Source organism: Anser cygnoides, chromosome 6 (assembly GCF_040182565.1).
Source record: "Anser cygnoides isolate HZ-2024a breed goose chromosome 6, Taihu_goose_T2T_genome, whole genome shotgun sequence".
Taxonomy (NCBI): Eukaryota; Metazoa; Chordata; class Aves; order Anseriformes; family Anatidae; genus Anser; species Anser cygnoides.
The window spans coordinates 33,132,680-33,149,386 of record NC_089878.1 but is presented as its reverse complement, the minus strand read 5'-3'; the positions used below and the strand labels follow the sequence as shown (position 1 = coordinate 33,149,386).

The window sequence follows — 16,707 nt, the reverse complement described above, 5'->3', positions numbered from 1 at the left end:
GATATGTTGTGCACCATAGAACTTCCTCCCCAGAAGACGCCTTATTGAGGAATTACGCATTCTGTGGCGACCTGACGTTTGAAGTTCCTTCAAAATATTCCTAGTGTTATGTGTCTTGTCACAGTGCCTTAATCCCAAATTTTTTCAGCCACTGTTATTGACTAGAAATTCTTTTTAACCATAAATAGTCAAACCAAAGATCTGGGACAGATCTGGGACAGAGGACTGCCCACTTGAAGGTGGAGCAGCAAGTTTCTCAGAGAACCCCTTTTTTCCTTGCAACTCACAATTGATTTCGTGGGTTTCCAGCACTGAATGGTCAAGTGGGTGGATGTGAAGATGGTCATTGCTATCTGTTGGGTGTATTGCTTCAGGAAGAGCCCAGACTAGTGCAGTAACCTGGACTCCTGCTATTCAGATCGTGTGAGACAGCAGGATTTCATAGCCAGCCATGCTGAAGCCTGCAAGGGTGAGATTACACATTGTTCCTCTATGTGAATAAAAGAAGGGGTCATTCATTAGAACAATTAAAATTATTTCAGTTCCTTATCCTTGCATGATCCATGTTACTCCAACTCTATAATATTGTCTTCCTTTTAATGAACTAATAACAGCAATCGTGATGGTCTAACACTTTGAAGTATTAAACTGCTTCTCAGAAACACTTGAGCAGTTTTACGTTCCAGAAAATCCACAAGAACTATGTAAAATGTGCAAGGCGTTCTATAAAATACAGTTCAACCCCTTTCCACTTTTCATTCCGGCTGCAGGTCTGCACTGGTTTTGATTTGAAATGCATTCAGAGACGTGTCAGTCTGTATTACAATTGGTACACAGAATAGCTCAAGTTGTAAAATATGGGGAAAATGAGAAATTTTCTGAAAAATTCACAGATTTGGTTTGAATCTAGTTGTTTTCCATATGCTGGACAAAGTGTGGTGATGATAGTTAAAACTGAGACAATAACTCCATATGACCCATGAGGGAGACATTACTTGGAAGCACTATTAAACTAAAAACCTTAGAGAAAAAAATGGTGATTATGATAGCCCAGTCTGCATTTTACAAACACAGATACTCTAATTTTCTATCTTAAACTCAAAGGCATACTTTAAATTCCCTCACAGATGCAATGCTACTCAACGATATCCTATAGAAATACGGTGTGCACCAGAAATTTCTAACCAGCAATTTTCAAGTTGACATCAATGTTCTGTAAATGAAGCCATCTATTCTCAATGCAATATGTCTTTATATATCTATGTCCTTATATATCTATATCTACACCATTTACATCAGTTCAGGTAGGTAATCTTTCTCTTCCAAAGTCCAGGTATTAGAATTGTATCTCTCAAGTAAGAGAGAAATACTCAAGTAAGTGGGAAATTTGATTATTTCTGCAAACACACTTGCATACACGTACAGATCTTTTTTGCATAACTTAGACACACTTGCTAAAAAAATAAAAAGAGGTACCTGTCTATATACTTGATTTTAAACCCAATGCCTGTCCAGAATGTATTAGACTGACAAATAAATTTAATCAAACGGGGAACACTATAATCTGTAAAAATGAAAATATGGTTCTGAAAGGTCTTCTAGTTTGTGGCTACAAGCAATAAAAGTATTATTTTTTTTAGTTCAACATTTATAACTCAATGGTGCAGACGTTCACCAATGACATTGTTGATGGTTTGTTGTTTTTTTTTTCCATACCCAACCTAAGACACACAAAAAAAAAATTTTTTTCAGCAATTCTACATTCTGAAAATCAAGCCTGTCAGCCTTAACTCAGCAATGTAACACAACTTGAAGTATCCAAAAATGACTATGCATTTTTGTTTCGTTATCTTTTCTGTATGAGATTTTGATAAATTATCACTATGTATCTGAACTTATGCAACTGAAATCAATGATCACTTTTATGCTGCATTGCTAATCAACATAAATAAATTAATGGTAAGTGGGAGAAAAGATTTCGATTTTGGCTTTCATGATGAATTTATTCTGGGGGATAAAATAGTGCCATCGGCAGCACATTAGGGTATTAAAGACATTTATCTTCAGAGAAAAATCTAGAGTTTCTAATATGGACTTCTTCAGCTCCATAAAGCTTAGCTAACCCAAACATGATTCCCTACAAATCTGCCTGCAAGATCACGTGTAGAAAATTTGAGATATTTTGACAGCAACTCAATAATGACTTGAGAAAATCCTATTGTTAGTAACGATTGCCCAACAAGTCAAGCAACTACAAATGAACCTATTGGACAGAAATGAGACTTATGTGCCACAGGGAATTCATATAAAATCTAAGAAATGCCAAACTTCAGAGAAAAAATATTGAGATGAGTTAGTGGTTTAAAATATTGTCTGGACCTGCCATGAGTAAATTATCATTATTGCTTTCTGACGCTCTTTTTTGTGACTTTCTGCAGTTCCTGCTTGAAGAAAAAGAACAAAAACAAAAAGAAGGAGCTCATAAAACATGTTTTGAAATCTCCAGCTAAGTACACTTTGCAAACTCTAAGCAACATCTTTTAAAAGATGCTGAGACAAAGCTATGTTGGAGCAAATGATACTTAGCAACCTAATGGGTCCTAATTTCCAAATTTCCATACATAATGCACTGACATCTGTTTACACAGATGAAAGATCATCGTTTCTCTGCAAATGCATCGAAGTTTTCCTTGTGCTCCATGCTTTTATTGAAAAGCAGTAAAATCGTGTTGTCACATGACTGGTGCAAAGTCAATATATCCTGCTTGGCAGGATCTAACATACCTTGGGCCTCGTGCCACACTAATGTAATTTCACAAAGACTTGCTAAGCCAGCTGGGACCCAATGTGGACACTCACTGAGGTGAGTTCTTTATGCAGGGTTTTACCATACCAGGGTTTTCAGGTCCCAATTCTTGGCAGATCTGGAGGTGCAATGGTGCAGGTGAAAGCTAAATGGTGATGATCCTGGCAATACTGGTTGAGATATGAACATGTGGACCATGCAATGCCTGAAGGACATCATGTTCTCTGCCCTCAGTGTAAGTATTAGTGTCAGCTCTCTCCTGCCCAGGTTTTTAATTCACTCTATCTGCACAACAAGCATATTCCAGCAATGAACACTGCCTGGGTTAAAAGTGCGTCCCAATACTAAATCTAACCACAAAACTACAAATCAGTACAAACTAGGAAGAACAAGCCTGTAGGTATTTAACAGTATATTTTGTAGATAAAATATTATGTAGACAGGGAGAAAAGATGGAAATATATATCCAGAACTTAAATTACATGACTTTCAGCAAGAAATTTTTACCTGCTCAAAACTCAACCTTGAACTGACTTCCCCTGGAGTTTTGAACCAAAAGCCTTTCTTGCTGAGGATGGTTCCATTATTTTCAAAACACAACTGAGGGAGATGAGTTAGTCTGTCAGTCGAATAAGCCAGCAGCCAGACCCGTTATCCAGTCCGTTAAAGTATGGACATGGTCACCTTTCCTGCTTCAGAGTTTCAGTGCCACAACTTTAAGTACAACATCTCAAAAACCAAGCTACAGAGCATACTTTTCAAACTGTCCAGAATGTCCCAACAGTGAATATCTGTGAAATTTGCTGCAAGCGAGGTGCGATGCATCCTGCCCTATAACTATGGCAACTACTTGCAGGTATGAAATACCAAGAGTTCAGAAGGAAATTAAATGAGATATGGATTAAAACAGTAAAAATATTTTAATATGGGGTATACTGAAGTCCAGTTTACTCTTCAGTTCCTCTTGTTGAAGCTGTTCATCTTTGTACCTGGGAAGAAAAGTGACCTAGTGAAAGAATTAGCCAAGCGGACATATTGTTTTCAGTTTCTGCTTAATAAATAAATAAATAAATAAATAAATAAAATCATGGTTTTGTTATTCAGTTTTTATTCACCTGCAAGGTTCCAGTTTCAAGTATAAAATGTAAAAGTGTTACAATTTCATTTTGGCTTGGTCTTCATTCAGTGTTGCTAGACATCACATAGAATCAGGGACATCTTTTCTTGCTCCAGCAATGCCTGCTTAGATTAATTTTTCTTCCCTGGTCACACTTCCTCCTCCTTTCACAAGCTTTTCATAAACAACAATATTTTTTAGAATTGCAAATGCCTTACAATTTCTCTAAGTCTGTGTCTTCCTCGTGCCTTTATAACACCTTCCTTTCTAAAATTTCTCAGATAATGACTCATATTTCTGGAGCAAGGCGTTCACACTGAAGAAAAGTGGCCATCTGTCATGTTTCTCTTGTGAACGTCTAGTAACTATTAGTAATTTGAATGCAGGTACATTGTTAATAAATAAAATAATTTTTAAAATGCTATGTATCAACTGGTGAAGTTCTGGCACAATAATGATAATAGTAATAGTCATCCTGGTGATCCATATGAAGACATCAAGATAACAATTACAGATGATGAAGAGTGAGTTTTGTTTCGTCTCTGACAGCAGTAACTTTAAAAGATGTTATATGCAATAAACACTTCGAAATTAGTAGGGTAATAATTCTGCAGCTTAATCTGCTTTACAGCAAGTTATTGCAGGCTGAGCATTACACAGCTTGCAGCCGTTCAGATTTCTAAGACCGTAGCCGTCACTGGCTTGAGAAACCAAAGCAATCCGCTGTAAATTCCTGTGCTATTTGTGCCATCTGCTGGTCACGAAAGATGCGAAGGGTGTTGTCAACAGCACAGATGGCAGGGGCTCACCCCGCTTTGGGAGAGGATGGGGAGGCAGAAGGAGGGGGACGCTACAAGGGATGAAGGCCGAAGTGCCCAGCACTAGAACTTGAGGGGCTGGTAGGGAGGTGTGGAACCTCTCAGGGGTAACGGCCGGCGAGGAAAAGGAGGAGGAAGAGGTGGAGGAAGAGGTGGAAGAAGAGGAGGAGGAAGAGGAGGAGGAAGAGGAGGAGGAGGCGGGCCCAGGGAGCGCGGCGCTGCCTCCGCCGAGGCGCTGGGTGCCGCTGCGGGCCGCCCGTCAGGCAGCGCGGGGCCGGGCCGGACGAGGCGAGGCCGGGCCGTGCCGGGCCGACGTCCCCACGTGTGGCCGCCATGTCGGTGTCGGTGGCCGCGGGCAACCTGCCCATGCGGCTGCTCCGCAAGAAGATCCACAAGCGCAACCTCAAGCTGCGGCAGCGCAACCTCAAGCTACGGGCGGCCGAGCGGGCAGGTACGGCGGGGACCGGGACCGGGACGGGACCGTGGAGCATCTCTCCGGCCGCCGGCCTTGCTCCGCCGCTCACAGCTTGTTTCCTTTGTCCTCTCAGAGCCTCCGGCGGCTTCGCTGAGCCCCCCGGAGGAGGAAGAGGAGGCGGCGGAGGAAGCTCCCGAGGCGGCGACCCCCGAGGCAGAAGCCCCCGAGGCGGCGGCGCCGTGCCCGGAGGGTGCCGGGGCGAAGAGGAAGAAAAAGAAGAAGAGGAAGGCGGCGGCTGCTCCCGAGAACGGTACGTTGTCTTCCCCGGTACGCTGGGATGCATTTGCCCGGCCGAAGCACTGAGACATTCCCCAACAACAAAAAAAAAAGCCTTCTTTCGGTTTTGTGCCCCTTCAGAGAGGGTATGTTGGCTGTGAGAAGTGCCCTGGTTTGGGCTGGTGCACGTTTTAGAGCACTGGAGGTCTTCCGTGGTATATTTGTTCAAGTAGAAGAAAGTAGCTGAAGATCTGGGGAGTCTCTGCATATACTTGGGAGCTGTTACTGTCTGTGCCCAGCTGCTGCAGCTCTGGGCCCTGCCCTGGTCGCTGCCAGCACAGAAGAGCACATGCTGCTGGGTCGTGTGTTTCTGGTGGCGATTTCCCCTACGCACAGACCTAACAGCCCTACCAGTATTTGTGTTTCTCGAGATCATGCTGGTGAAAGAGGTGGTTATCACTCAGTGTTTCTAGTGATTTCTGGAAAACATATTTGCGTTATAATGATATTTTAGGGATACAAGTACACTAATGAGTAGAAGGACTACTCTATACGCTTTGCAAGAAATGATCCTAAAGCAATTGGATAACTGGGAAAAGGATCTTAGGGTTTTAACAACCTAATCTGAAATTAATATCTTCCTTCCAAATTTTTACTCTGTAAACATCAAGCAAAAGAGTGCAATAGCTGATACCCTGTGATTTTTCTTTTTGCAAAGACAGAATTCTGTATGTGCATCAAAATACTTTTAATGGGAAGCTAGCTGTTACACAGTGAATAAGAGTAGAGAACAGGTCCGTATTACATTTTGTTTATGTACTGCATTGATATCTAAATACTCTTTTGAGGCTTACATTCTCTAAGTGATTTAATTATTTATTCTAACTATAATATCTGAACTCTAATATATACTAAACCGGTAGCAACCAACTTAATTGTTCCATAGGATTATGCTTTGTAATGTTAAGTTTTGATATTTTACTGGTTAGGCTCTCAAAGTAGAGCTTTGACGTATGGACGATTTCTGTGCTTGAACGTGCAGCCAGTACATCCTTTTTATCATTCTGTCCGGCATTTGGCAACATCTGTGTATTATGAATGAAACTAAAATATACTGAATAACTACCTCCAAAAATTGCATCCTGTAAGTATTGCTAGAATATATATATATGTATATATACACTTATATTTGAAACTTCATCCCTTACCTGTTAGATCGTTGTGACGCTTGTCATGGTTGTACAAATAACGTGCTGTATTCATGCAGTTCTCTGAGAATTCAGGTACCTAAAATGGAACAGAGATGTTAAGTTTCACATGACCTGAGCACAAATGACGTTGGAAACTTGGTGTCTAAGTTAAAAATAGAAAATAATTTTGTAACTTGTTCAAGGTATGTCATTTCCCCAGAAAAAAATCATATGGTATACTCTAAGCTGCTTTGTTTTACAATGCAAAGTGGATTGTGTGCAAGGAACTTGAATGAAATGTGTTGCTATCTGCATCAGAAAGCTTCATAGAAACTTTGCCACCCCTTCTGATGACCCCTCATGACATTCATAGCAGGGATTTACAGGCTAAAGGAAGTAAGTCTGTGGCTCAGCTTTTAATGGTGAATGTTTTTCATATTCCTAACAGCAATTAAAGAGTTTTCTGTAAAAATAACACCCTAGGTACAGAAACTAAAAAAGCAAAAACTGAGGAAGACAAGTCTGTGGAGGCAGAAGATGAAGACGGGAAGGATTCTGGAGAGAGAAAAGTGGAAGAGGAGGAGGAAGAGGATGAAGTACCTAGTCTACCACTAGGTTTAACAGGTATCTTGTGTCCTTATTTTTCATAGATGTACAAAAATCCCAAGTTCTTAAGCTTTCTTCTAGAGCAAGTTGCAGTTTTCAGATTTGCAATAAATGTTATATGTTTGAATACAGGTAGCGTGATATTAAACACTGTAGAGCTCTTTTTCAGTTACTGTTCTTTGAAATTTGCATTATATCTACACTTCTGTTGGTCTTAAAATTACTAGTGAAAATCAGTTTTATAACATACACGCACACATTTCATTATGGAAGAAAAAGTCAGTGAAATGGAGGTGTATGGCTAATAAATCAGAATGAGAGGAAGTGCACTCGTATATACTATTAACAGCTGTCTGCATTATTCCTAGGGACTTGTTAATACAGAGTATTTTGTCAACGTCTTAGGATTTTGTGGTAGGAAGGAATAAGAAATAATCCTTTTAACATCAATTCTAACTGGGTAGTCTTGGGATGGATAGAATTGAAGAAATAAGTTTGAAATTTGTTTTCCCTTCTATTCAGGTGGCTTTGAAGACAATTCTTTTACTTCCCTTGATGGTCTTGTCAGTGAGAATACATTGAAGGGCATAAATGACATGGGCTTTACTCACATGACAGAAATTCAGCATAAAAGTATTAAACCTCTTCTGGAAGGCAGGTAAGAAATGTATTTTTAATAACTCTGTTGACAACAAATGTGGAAATTTTGCTAGCAAGATAAGTACCTGAGATGTGACTTCTTACAGCTAAATTTTTTTATAAATATATTCTCATATTTTTTTTTAATATTTTCTTTGTAAATGTTAATACAAGTTAACAAAGTGTATCTGTTATCTGTGAACAGATACTGAGGTAAGTTCATGGAACTTGCTTTGCGTTTGGCTTTGAAAGCAGGGAAGTCTGTTTTCATTGGCCTCTTGGTACAGTGTGTCACACAGTCTCTGGAGGCAGAGACCAATTGCTGTGGACCAGATCTGCCACAGACTTCTTAGTATGAACTATACTGGCTTCCTTTAAGCTCTGTTACGTTTTTACATTGTCAACATCATCCAGAATTGGATTGCTGTTTTCTCTGTAGGTTTAACTAAACGCTTCTTTTTGTGATTTTTGTTTTATGCAGGGATATTTTAGCAGCAGCAAAAACAGGCAGCGGCAAAACACTTGCATTTCTCATTCCTGCAGTAGAGCTCATCTACAAGTTAAAATTCATGCCCAGAAATGGTAAGCTTTTTCTTCGTTTCATGGTTGAATCCCACTTATTGATTTGACTGCAAGGGGGATTGGGCGAGTTTCCTAACTTATTCTTGTTTGGTTGATGTCTGTTTTAGGAACAGGTGTTATTATTCTTTCACCTACTCGAGAGCTTGCGATGCAAACCTATGGAGTTCTTAAAGAACTTATGAATCATCACGTTCACACCTATGGTCTGATAATGGGGGGCAGTAACAGATCAGCAGAAGCACAGAAACTTGGGAATGGAATCAACATCATTGTAGCAACGCCAGGAAGACTTCTGGATCATATGCAGGTAGGTAAAATACCGATGCCTAATACTTAATAAAACATAATAAAATACTTCTCCCTGTCTGACTCTCAATTTGTTAATCTTCTAGAACACTCCAGGTTTCATGTACAAGAACTTGCAGTGTTTGGTAATTGATGAGGCGGATCGTATCTTAGAGGTTGGATTTGAAGAAGAAATGAAACAGATCATAAAACTTCTACCAAGTAAGAAAAAAAGTCTTTCTTGGAAATTACTTGGCTAACATTTTGTCGTCTTTATGACTCAATTATTGTAAAAGAAGTCATTAATTTTTATAGTTCTGTGGATGTACCTCAGAGTGATTGTCTTACTCTGTCTTTTTTCTTGATAGCTAGTACGTGTTATTTTATTTAGCATCATTTATCTAAAGGACAGAGTTTTCTTATGCACTTCAGGAATATAATTCTGTTCGTATAAGATCCTTTTAGTTTAACACCTACAGGATCTCATTCATCTTTCTTCGCCTGTTTTATTACCTACAATTTATTATTTCCTTATAAAACTTAAATATAAGGAAAAAGGTCTTCCGGCTTGCAGTTGGATCTTTTATTCATATTTCCAAGAACAGTAGAAGTTTATTTCAGTATTTACCTTAAAATTTGCTTTATTTTACTTTGATTTAGTTATTCCTTGCAATTGATACATAAAACACAATCTCAGAGTCACCAAGGTTCTCCCTTTAATTATCAAAATTCAGTAAAAAGCATGGAAGTAGTAAATAAAAAGTATGCAGCATGTTTTGGAAAACAAAAATATTTTAATACCCATAAAAATGAAATCAATCTATAGTTAGAATTACAAGGTAAGTGTCTATCTGAATTGTTGTTTTGTCTCTAAATTCAAGTGCAATTGCTAATTAACATTGCTCCCAGAGAAAGAATATTTCGTTTTGCAGATGGTAACAGACTAAGTAAATAAAATATACAATGCATAATGCAACAAAACCTGCTTTAGAAGTTAAGCAAAAAAAGAAGACTTGCTCAGGGAAGTTTGTAGCTAAAGACTTTAAGGCCTTGCTATTTGCGTTCTCCTTTTAAAAATTAGGCTTTCTTTTAAAATACTTTCAGAGCGCAGACAGACAATGCTTTTTTCCGCTACACAAACCAGAAAGGTTGAAGATTTGGCAAAGATCTCTCTGAAGAAAGAGCCACTGTATGTTGGGGTTGATGATAACAAGGAGACAGCAACAGTTGATGGTCTTGAACAGGTAAAACACACCTTACTAAAAGGGGTATCACCCATCTGTGAACGTACACCGCCCTATATGTTTTTAAGTGGATTGTATAAATACTGTCTTAGAGAGTGTTTAACATCCTACTGGGCAAAAGCTATCAGTTGCGTAAAGGGCTTTATTCACTCTGCTAGCTGTAAGTTTTGTGTGTCTAGTCAATGTTTGCAGGAAAGATGATTAAAAAAAGTTCATTGAATAATAATACAGTTAGTTACACTTTAGAACTAGTTAAAAAATACTTCTTCATTAGAGAATTATTTCAAATCAGCAGAGTAAGTTTCTTGCAATCAACTCTACTTTAGGAGTTTCATATAACACGGTGAGGGACAGGAAATAAATCAAGTGGTTTCTAACTGTATAGCTGGAAAATTAACTATTTGGTACATGTGTTTTGCAAGATAACAGTCCCCTGATTTAATTCTATTAGTAAAGATAAAATGTGTTCCATACAACTTTGACAATATTTAAATAATTTCCAGGGATATGTGGTATGTCCGTCTGAAAAAAGATTCCTTTTGCTCTTCACATTCCTTAAGAAGAACCGGAAGAAGAAACTAATGGTATTTTTTTCTTCATGTATGTCAGTGAAGTACCACTATGAATTACTCAACTACATTGATCTGCCTGTTATGGCCATTCATGTAAGTATTTTATACATAGATTTCATTTTTAATTAATCTGATAACACCTGTAAGTTGTTACGGATCTTTCATTTACCTTATTTATTTCATTTCAGTTTATAATAAACATACTCTGCTAACAAACTGTGCTGATCTCGATTAGTTTGCAGAGGAATGAGATAAAGTAAAAACAGTGTAGTAAGAGCACTGCAATCTTACTGTTTTCTAAATGAGGTTTGAATACTGATACTAATTTATCCTCTGTATGTAGCCTGCTTTTCTGTTTCTCTCCGAGACGCTGCCTTTCACAAGAACCAAAACTCAATTTTTAGAGAAAAGCTATTATCAGAGGAATCCAAATACTCAGATCTTTGGAATGTCTGTTTTTATTTTTTTTTTCCCATAAGGCCAGGGCGATATTTGGCTTTAACATACCAATTCTAGCACTTTAAATGAGTATCTTCAGTTTTTATCTAAAAAACAAAATTGTGAGAGTATTGAGTGAAAGTTTATGAAATAATTGTAACTGACTGCAACTATGCTGCTTGTTTTGTTTTTTTTCGGCGGGGGGGGGGGGGGGGGGGGGGGGGGGATTTTTTTTTCCTGTACTTCAATAGAGCTATTACAAGTATGGGTTTGGTTTTGTTTTAACTTGTAATCTAATATACTCCTAGGTTTGCAAATACCCTTTTTCTGAACATTTTCAGGCATTTATGCAGTGCTTGTGAAAGTAATGTTTATGCGAGTGGGTTTTTAATGCCTTAGAAACATTAGCTCTGAGAGAATCTATTTCATGCAGACCTCTGCTATTTGCTGTGGTAGCATTGCTTTTTAACCTGCCTGGTCTGTGTAAGTCCGTAAGATAGAAAGATGCCATTTTTGGTTGGGTTTTTTTTGGTGATACAATATGGGAAATGACATTTAAGCTTTCAAGCTGGTAAACTTTTTATAGTTGACATTTCATCCCTAATGTGTGTGGGTTTATTATGATATTTTGGTTGTTGTTGTTTAGGGCAAGCAGAAACAGACAAAACGTACTACGACATTTTTCCAGTTCTGTAATGCAGAATCTGGAATTCTGTTGTGCACTGACGTAGCTGCCAGAGGACTGGATATTCCTGAAGTGGACTGGATTGTCCAGTATGACCCTCCAGATGATCCAAAAGTAAGTTAAGGAAATAAAAAAAAAACTTTCAATTCCTAGCTACATATGTAGCAGAGAAACCTGAATCTTCTGCTCAACAGAGGTCAGGATTCAGCCATGTTAGCATCTAGAAGCTGATTTCTTCCACTTACTCTAGCAGATCGTAGGAGATGATGCTGCACCTAGCTGAGACCTTTGTTACCTTTTTAAGAGTAGTTTTGTAAAACATTACTCTTTATTCTACTAATGTAATTTAAAATCTAATCAGCTAAAAAACAAAACATCTGTTAGGAGTATGAGGTATATATATGCGTCCTTGAGTCTCCCGACAGCTTTTTCAATGGAAAATTGATTTTTATTTAAAAATTAGAATTCTCATTAGAATAAATGTCCAGTGCAAACAAGAACAACTCAGATCTAGAAAGTCTTGACAAATATATAGAGCAAATATATCAAAAGCAAAGTAAAATTTTCAGTTACAGGACACTACAGTTCTTTTTCCCTCAATAAAAGGTAAGATACATCTAGTCAGGGGTTTCTGTCTCAACCTAATTGTGCTTTGCATCATCAACGCTTAGCTTGCCTTATCCATGTGTCAGTGTATGTTCTTAAAACATAATTGATGATGCGCTACAGTATATTAATGTTAAGTGTTTTTCTGTGAAACTGTGTTATTAAATGCTTGAAAGACTGATTGGACTTACTGTTTCCTTATTCTCTGCAAAAAAGGAGTATATTCATCGCGTTGGTAGAACGGCCAGAGGTATAAATGGTAGAGGACATGCTCTGCTCATTTTACGACCGGAAGAGCTGGGCTTTCTTCGTTACCTGAAACAAGCCAGGGTAAATTTCTGTAGAGTTTTTTTTTTTTTTTTTATGATTTCATAGTGCAACCGAGATTTCAAAGGCAAAAACTGTAATGATTAATGAAACATTTTAACTTTTAAACAAGAACTGTTCTGTTGCTTAGAAAATATTTAACTGAACATCTGACTTTGTGCTGCTGACCTTAGACTCGAAGGTAACTACTGAGTATATTTATAGTTGCTTTGCAACTGGGTAGCTTGTGTTATTTAATAAACTTCTTATGACCCATCATGGAAAGATACTGGGAGCTTGGCCAGTGCAGTTTTTATTTTTCTTTTGAAAGAATCAATTTTTCAATTTCAAAATAAAGATAGCCGGCTTTCAAGTGTAACCCTTTTAATATGGTAGAACTGCTCCTAGTTTCTTAGTCCCTTTCTATGGGGGGTTGTGTACAGTCCAGAATTTTGCCACTTGTAATTAAAGTGATGTAGCTTCTAAAGCAAAAGCTAAAGTGGTAAAAGTGTCATGATGAGGGTCTTTATGTTAGTTGAAAGGATGTGATAATACTGATACATTGGTGCAAAGGCACTTTATGAACGTATCTATGATAAGGGGTAGTAATAGTGTGATTATTGCTTTGAAAAAAAATGTCAAAAACCTAAAATATGTGCAGGTAATCTTTTCACTCACAAAGATGTCCTTGAACTTCACAGTTATTTTTTAATACTTTAGCTATATCTCTTAATAGATAATCATAAGTCTTCTGTTATCTGACAGGTCTTATCCTGTTTGTTTTAGGTCTTAAACACATTGATTGTTTGTACAGTAATACATACATAATGTAGATACTTTTCTTGTTTGTTTGTTAAAGGTACCACTCAGTGAATTCGAATTTTCTTGGTCAAAGATTTCAGATATCCAATCTCAGGTATGAAACGGCTTACTAAAGGTACTCTGAACATTAGTATAATAACAATTTATACAGATAATGATATAGTCTATCGTAACAAAAATTTAAAAATCTGTGTGCATGTTCAGAAGAGTTCCTGTAGGTGAGTATTCTGTAGTAAATCCTCCTGTCATATTGTCCCTGTATGATATTATAGATAGAAAATGTTGTGAAATCAAATATGGATTTTAATATCCAGTACTAAATTGTTATCATTACATCATCTGAATGTGCTTGTAAGGATTGTTTTTTCATGTTATATTGCAAAATCATAATGATTTAAATATGCTTTCAGCTCTTGAATAGAATGTTCTTGTCCAATGTACTAAACATGATGTTTCAGTGGCTTTCATTGAATGGTTGTGCATGTTCAGATTAATTCGGAATATCTTATGTCTTCTAAGATGATGTGCTCAGCCTTCAGCATGTAAGAAATCCAGTACCAACACCTAGAAATGCTAGTGTATATATTCCAAGTATATTTTTAACCTCCTTGATGGTAATAAAGCCTAGCGTCAGCCAAATCTGTTTTGTGCTGCAGTGCTACAAAAATAGCAATGGAGCACAAAGTTGAAGAGAATAGCATAGATAGTTCCGTAGATAAGAATTTTTATTATTGTTTAGTTCTGTGAGTCATTCTTTTCATAAGAGCTCTGTAAAGTTTCTTTGTAATAAATTAAACTTGAAATAGCAATACAAGAAGTATTGACGACAGGCCTTACAGAAAGAGGATTGTTGTTAGAATAATTAGGAAATAATGACACCTAATGTAACTTAATATTAGTATGCCAAATTAATGTATGCTAGAAGTCAAATGAGACAGGCTTCATAGTGTAATTCAACCTCAGACTTTTTTGTTGTTCTGTTTATAAAAGCAGTGTAACAGCAGAGTGCACGCACATATCACAGTGCAGTCTTACTGAAGTGAGTAGTGAATGTCACTGCAGCTTGCGCAGTAAATAATTTGCTTGCACATAATTTATACAGTTGTTACAGCCATAATTTCATGCCTTCTGTTTTTCTTTCCTCCTCACCAGCTGGAGAAACTGATTGAGAAGAACTACTTTCTTCACAAGTCAGCCCAGGAAGCATACAAAGCCTACATTAGAGCTTATGACTCCCATTCTCTGAAGCAGATATATAATGTCAATAACCTGGATCTTAACAAAGTCAGCCTTTCGTTTGGTTTTAAAGTCCCTCCATTCGTTGACCTCAGTATCCTTTTACTGCAGTGTTTCAAAGCTGAATTCCTGCTATGCTATAGTACCTATGCTACTTCAAATTCTGGTTTTTGTTTTGTTTTGGCTTTGCTGTTAATCACATGCATGTATCATGTTCAAAAATGGTTTATCAAAGAAAATCCTAAACGGCAATTTTTCCTGTTTGAGTGTTTACAAACATCTGTTTTAGTGCATGTATGTGCTTCAGTTGCTGCAGGTTAGCAGGTGCTGGACTGTTGCATACATCTTCCAGGGTGCTGTTGTCCTTCATGCACCCTCATTTTCATTGAAAGGTGTGTAGTTAAGTTTAATCATGTAATACTGAAATAGAGGGGCAAGGGCCCTCTTGTCAAAGCTGCCAGTGGGTGGAAGTTGAAGCAGTGGTACTCTGGTCAAATTAATTGTACAGCTGAAGGAATAAAAGCATTCATTAGAATGACAGGCACAAAGCTTCAGTTCCATCTGTAGTTCTGCAACTCAACTTTTTATATAATGCTGTTACTTTTTTCTCTCCTTAGTAAGTAACATTTCAAATTATTTTTTTTAAATTCTTTAACCCACAAAATTCCAGATGTGAACAGCAACCAAGGCAGAAGGCTACAGAAAAGAGGCGGAGGTGGAGGATTTGGTTACCAGAAATCAAAGAACATCCATAAAGCTAAAATCTTCAAGCATATTAACAAGAAATCAGACAAACGGCAGTTTTCTCGTTAATCCTGCATTCATTAAAATGGCTTGTTCCATTGGAATAGACTGCCTTCACCAAAACTGTCCGACAGTTACTTCAATTTTAAACTGCTCTGTTGGAGTTTTTAGGGAAATTTGTTTATAAAAACATCTTTCATTTCAGGAAGACTCTTTGGAAAGGAGAATAAAGACATGTAGCCTGCTAATTTTGCCATGCTTGTAATTATTTCAAGTTAATACTGCAGATTTATTTAAAAAATATATTTTCAGCTTTTTATAGAAAAATTTGCTTTATATTTACCCTTTTTACATGCACAGCTGGAAATTGTTGGAGTAGATAGAATGCGGGACAGATTGCAGCATGAGATGACTTGTGTTACAAGAGACTTCAGTATGCTCAGAAATGCAGAAGAGTTCATAGGTCTCTGGATAAAACTTTTACAGTATAAAAAAAAATTAAAGGATTTTCGTTCACAAGAATCACTGCAGTTTTAGTGGTACAGAACTCTTTGTCCATCAACTATCCAGGAGAATATAGGAAGATTCCATCAGAACAGAACATGTCCTTTGAATCAAATTATGACTGAGCTTGTAACTATTTTAAGTCATGGTATCTGTATAACATACCGAATGTCCAATATTAAAAAAAAAAAAATCATATACTACATCAGAGACGTGCTTAGAACTGTTTCTCTTAATGTTGTGATTAAATGGTAACATTCTAGTGAAATGTTTGGTTTTTCTTCATGGTCTGTTGAAATCTCAATTCACCTGTCTGGTAATGTTTAGTGTATTCTCTTAAGAATAGGCAAAGAAAAATAAGAAAAGCAGATTGCTTGATCAGAAGGACTCATCCCAGATAAAGGTGTGGGAATTTCAGTCTTTTTTTTTTTTTTAATGCTCCATAAAGTTCATGCAATGAGGCAAAGATACTTCCACAGGATTTAGGTGATGAACAGTAACATTGCTTGTGCCCAAGTAAAAAAATTTAAAGGGTGTATAAATATCCTAAAAGGATGTTTTGAGGGAGAAATGGAAGAGGACCGAATACATGTTGCAAACAGAACAAGCATGGACAATAAGTGAAAAAAAAAGCACAAGGTGCAGGAAAGTAGAGTAATTATATTACATATGTTATTTTCAGGTCTCTACCACTGTAGAAGTAGATAATTTGGGGGGGGAGGGGGGGTAATATTTCAGGAATGTACACCCATTAATGCAGGAAAGGAATAAGATGTCATAGAATCCAGAAATCAGGGCCCCATGTGATTTATAAAC

The 16,707-nt window shown here is 37.3% G+C and overlaps 1 protein-coding gene and 1 long non-coding RNA gene across 2 annotated transcripts; one reads left to right on the top strand and one right to left on the bottom strand.

Annotated features, from left to right (window-relative positions):
• Positions 1-3,535: 3,535 nt before the first annotated feature.
• Positions 3,536-12,594, bottom strand: LOC125184808 (uncharacterized). The gene is made up of 3 exons (XR_007169258.2): positions 12,471-12,594; positions 6,641-6,719; positions 3,536-3,795 (listed from the first exon to the last, which is right to left on the bottom strand). It is a non-coding gene; the product is annotated as an uncharacterized lncRNA (long non-coding RNA).
• DDX18 (DEAD-box helicase 18) lies at positions 4,993-15,635 on the top strand. Its single transcript, XM_013186337.3, has 14 exons — positions 4,993-5,192; positions 5,290-5,466; positions 7,106-7,246; positions 7,751-7,886; positions 8,349-8,449; positions 8,557-8,756; positions 8,842-8,956; positions 9,839-9,978; positions 10,482-10,643; positions 11,635-11,787; positions 12,496-12,609; positions 13,445-13,501; positions 14,560-14,737; positions 15,314-15,635. The coding sequence occupies exons 1-14, from the start codon at positions 5,075-5,077 to the stop codon at positions 15,454-15,456; spliced, it is 1,935 nt and encodes a 644-aa protein (XP_013041791.2). The 5' UTR covers positions 4,993-5,074; the 3' UTR covers positions 15,457-15,635.
• The last annotated feature ends 1,072 nt before the right edge of the window (positions 15,636-16,707 follow it).

What these genes read in the sequence shown, in the direction of transcription:
- DDX18 (XM_013186337.3), top strand. Translation starts at nt 5,075, where the DNA reads ATGTCGGTGTCGGTGGCCGCGGGCAACCTGCCCATGCGGCTGCTCCGC. An exon ending in GGCGGCTGCTCCCGAGAACG is followed by an intron (nt 5,467 to 7,105) that starts GTACGTTGTCTT and finishes ATAACACCCTAG; the next exon opens with GTACAGAAACTAAAAAAGCA. An exon ending in ACCCTCCAGATGATCCAAAA is followed by an intron (nt 11,788 to 12,495) that starts GTAAGTTAAGGA and finishes TCTGCAAAAAAG; the next exon opens with GAGTATATTCATCGCGTTGG.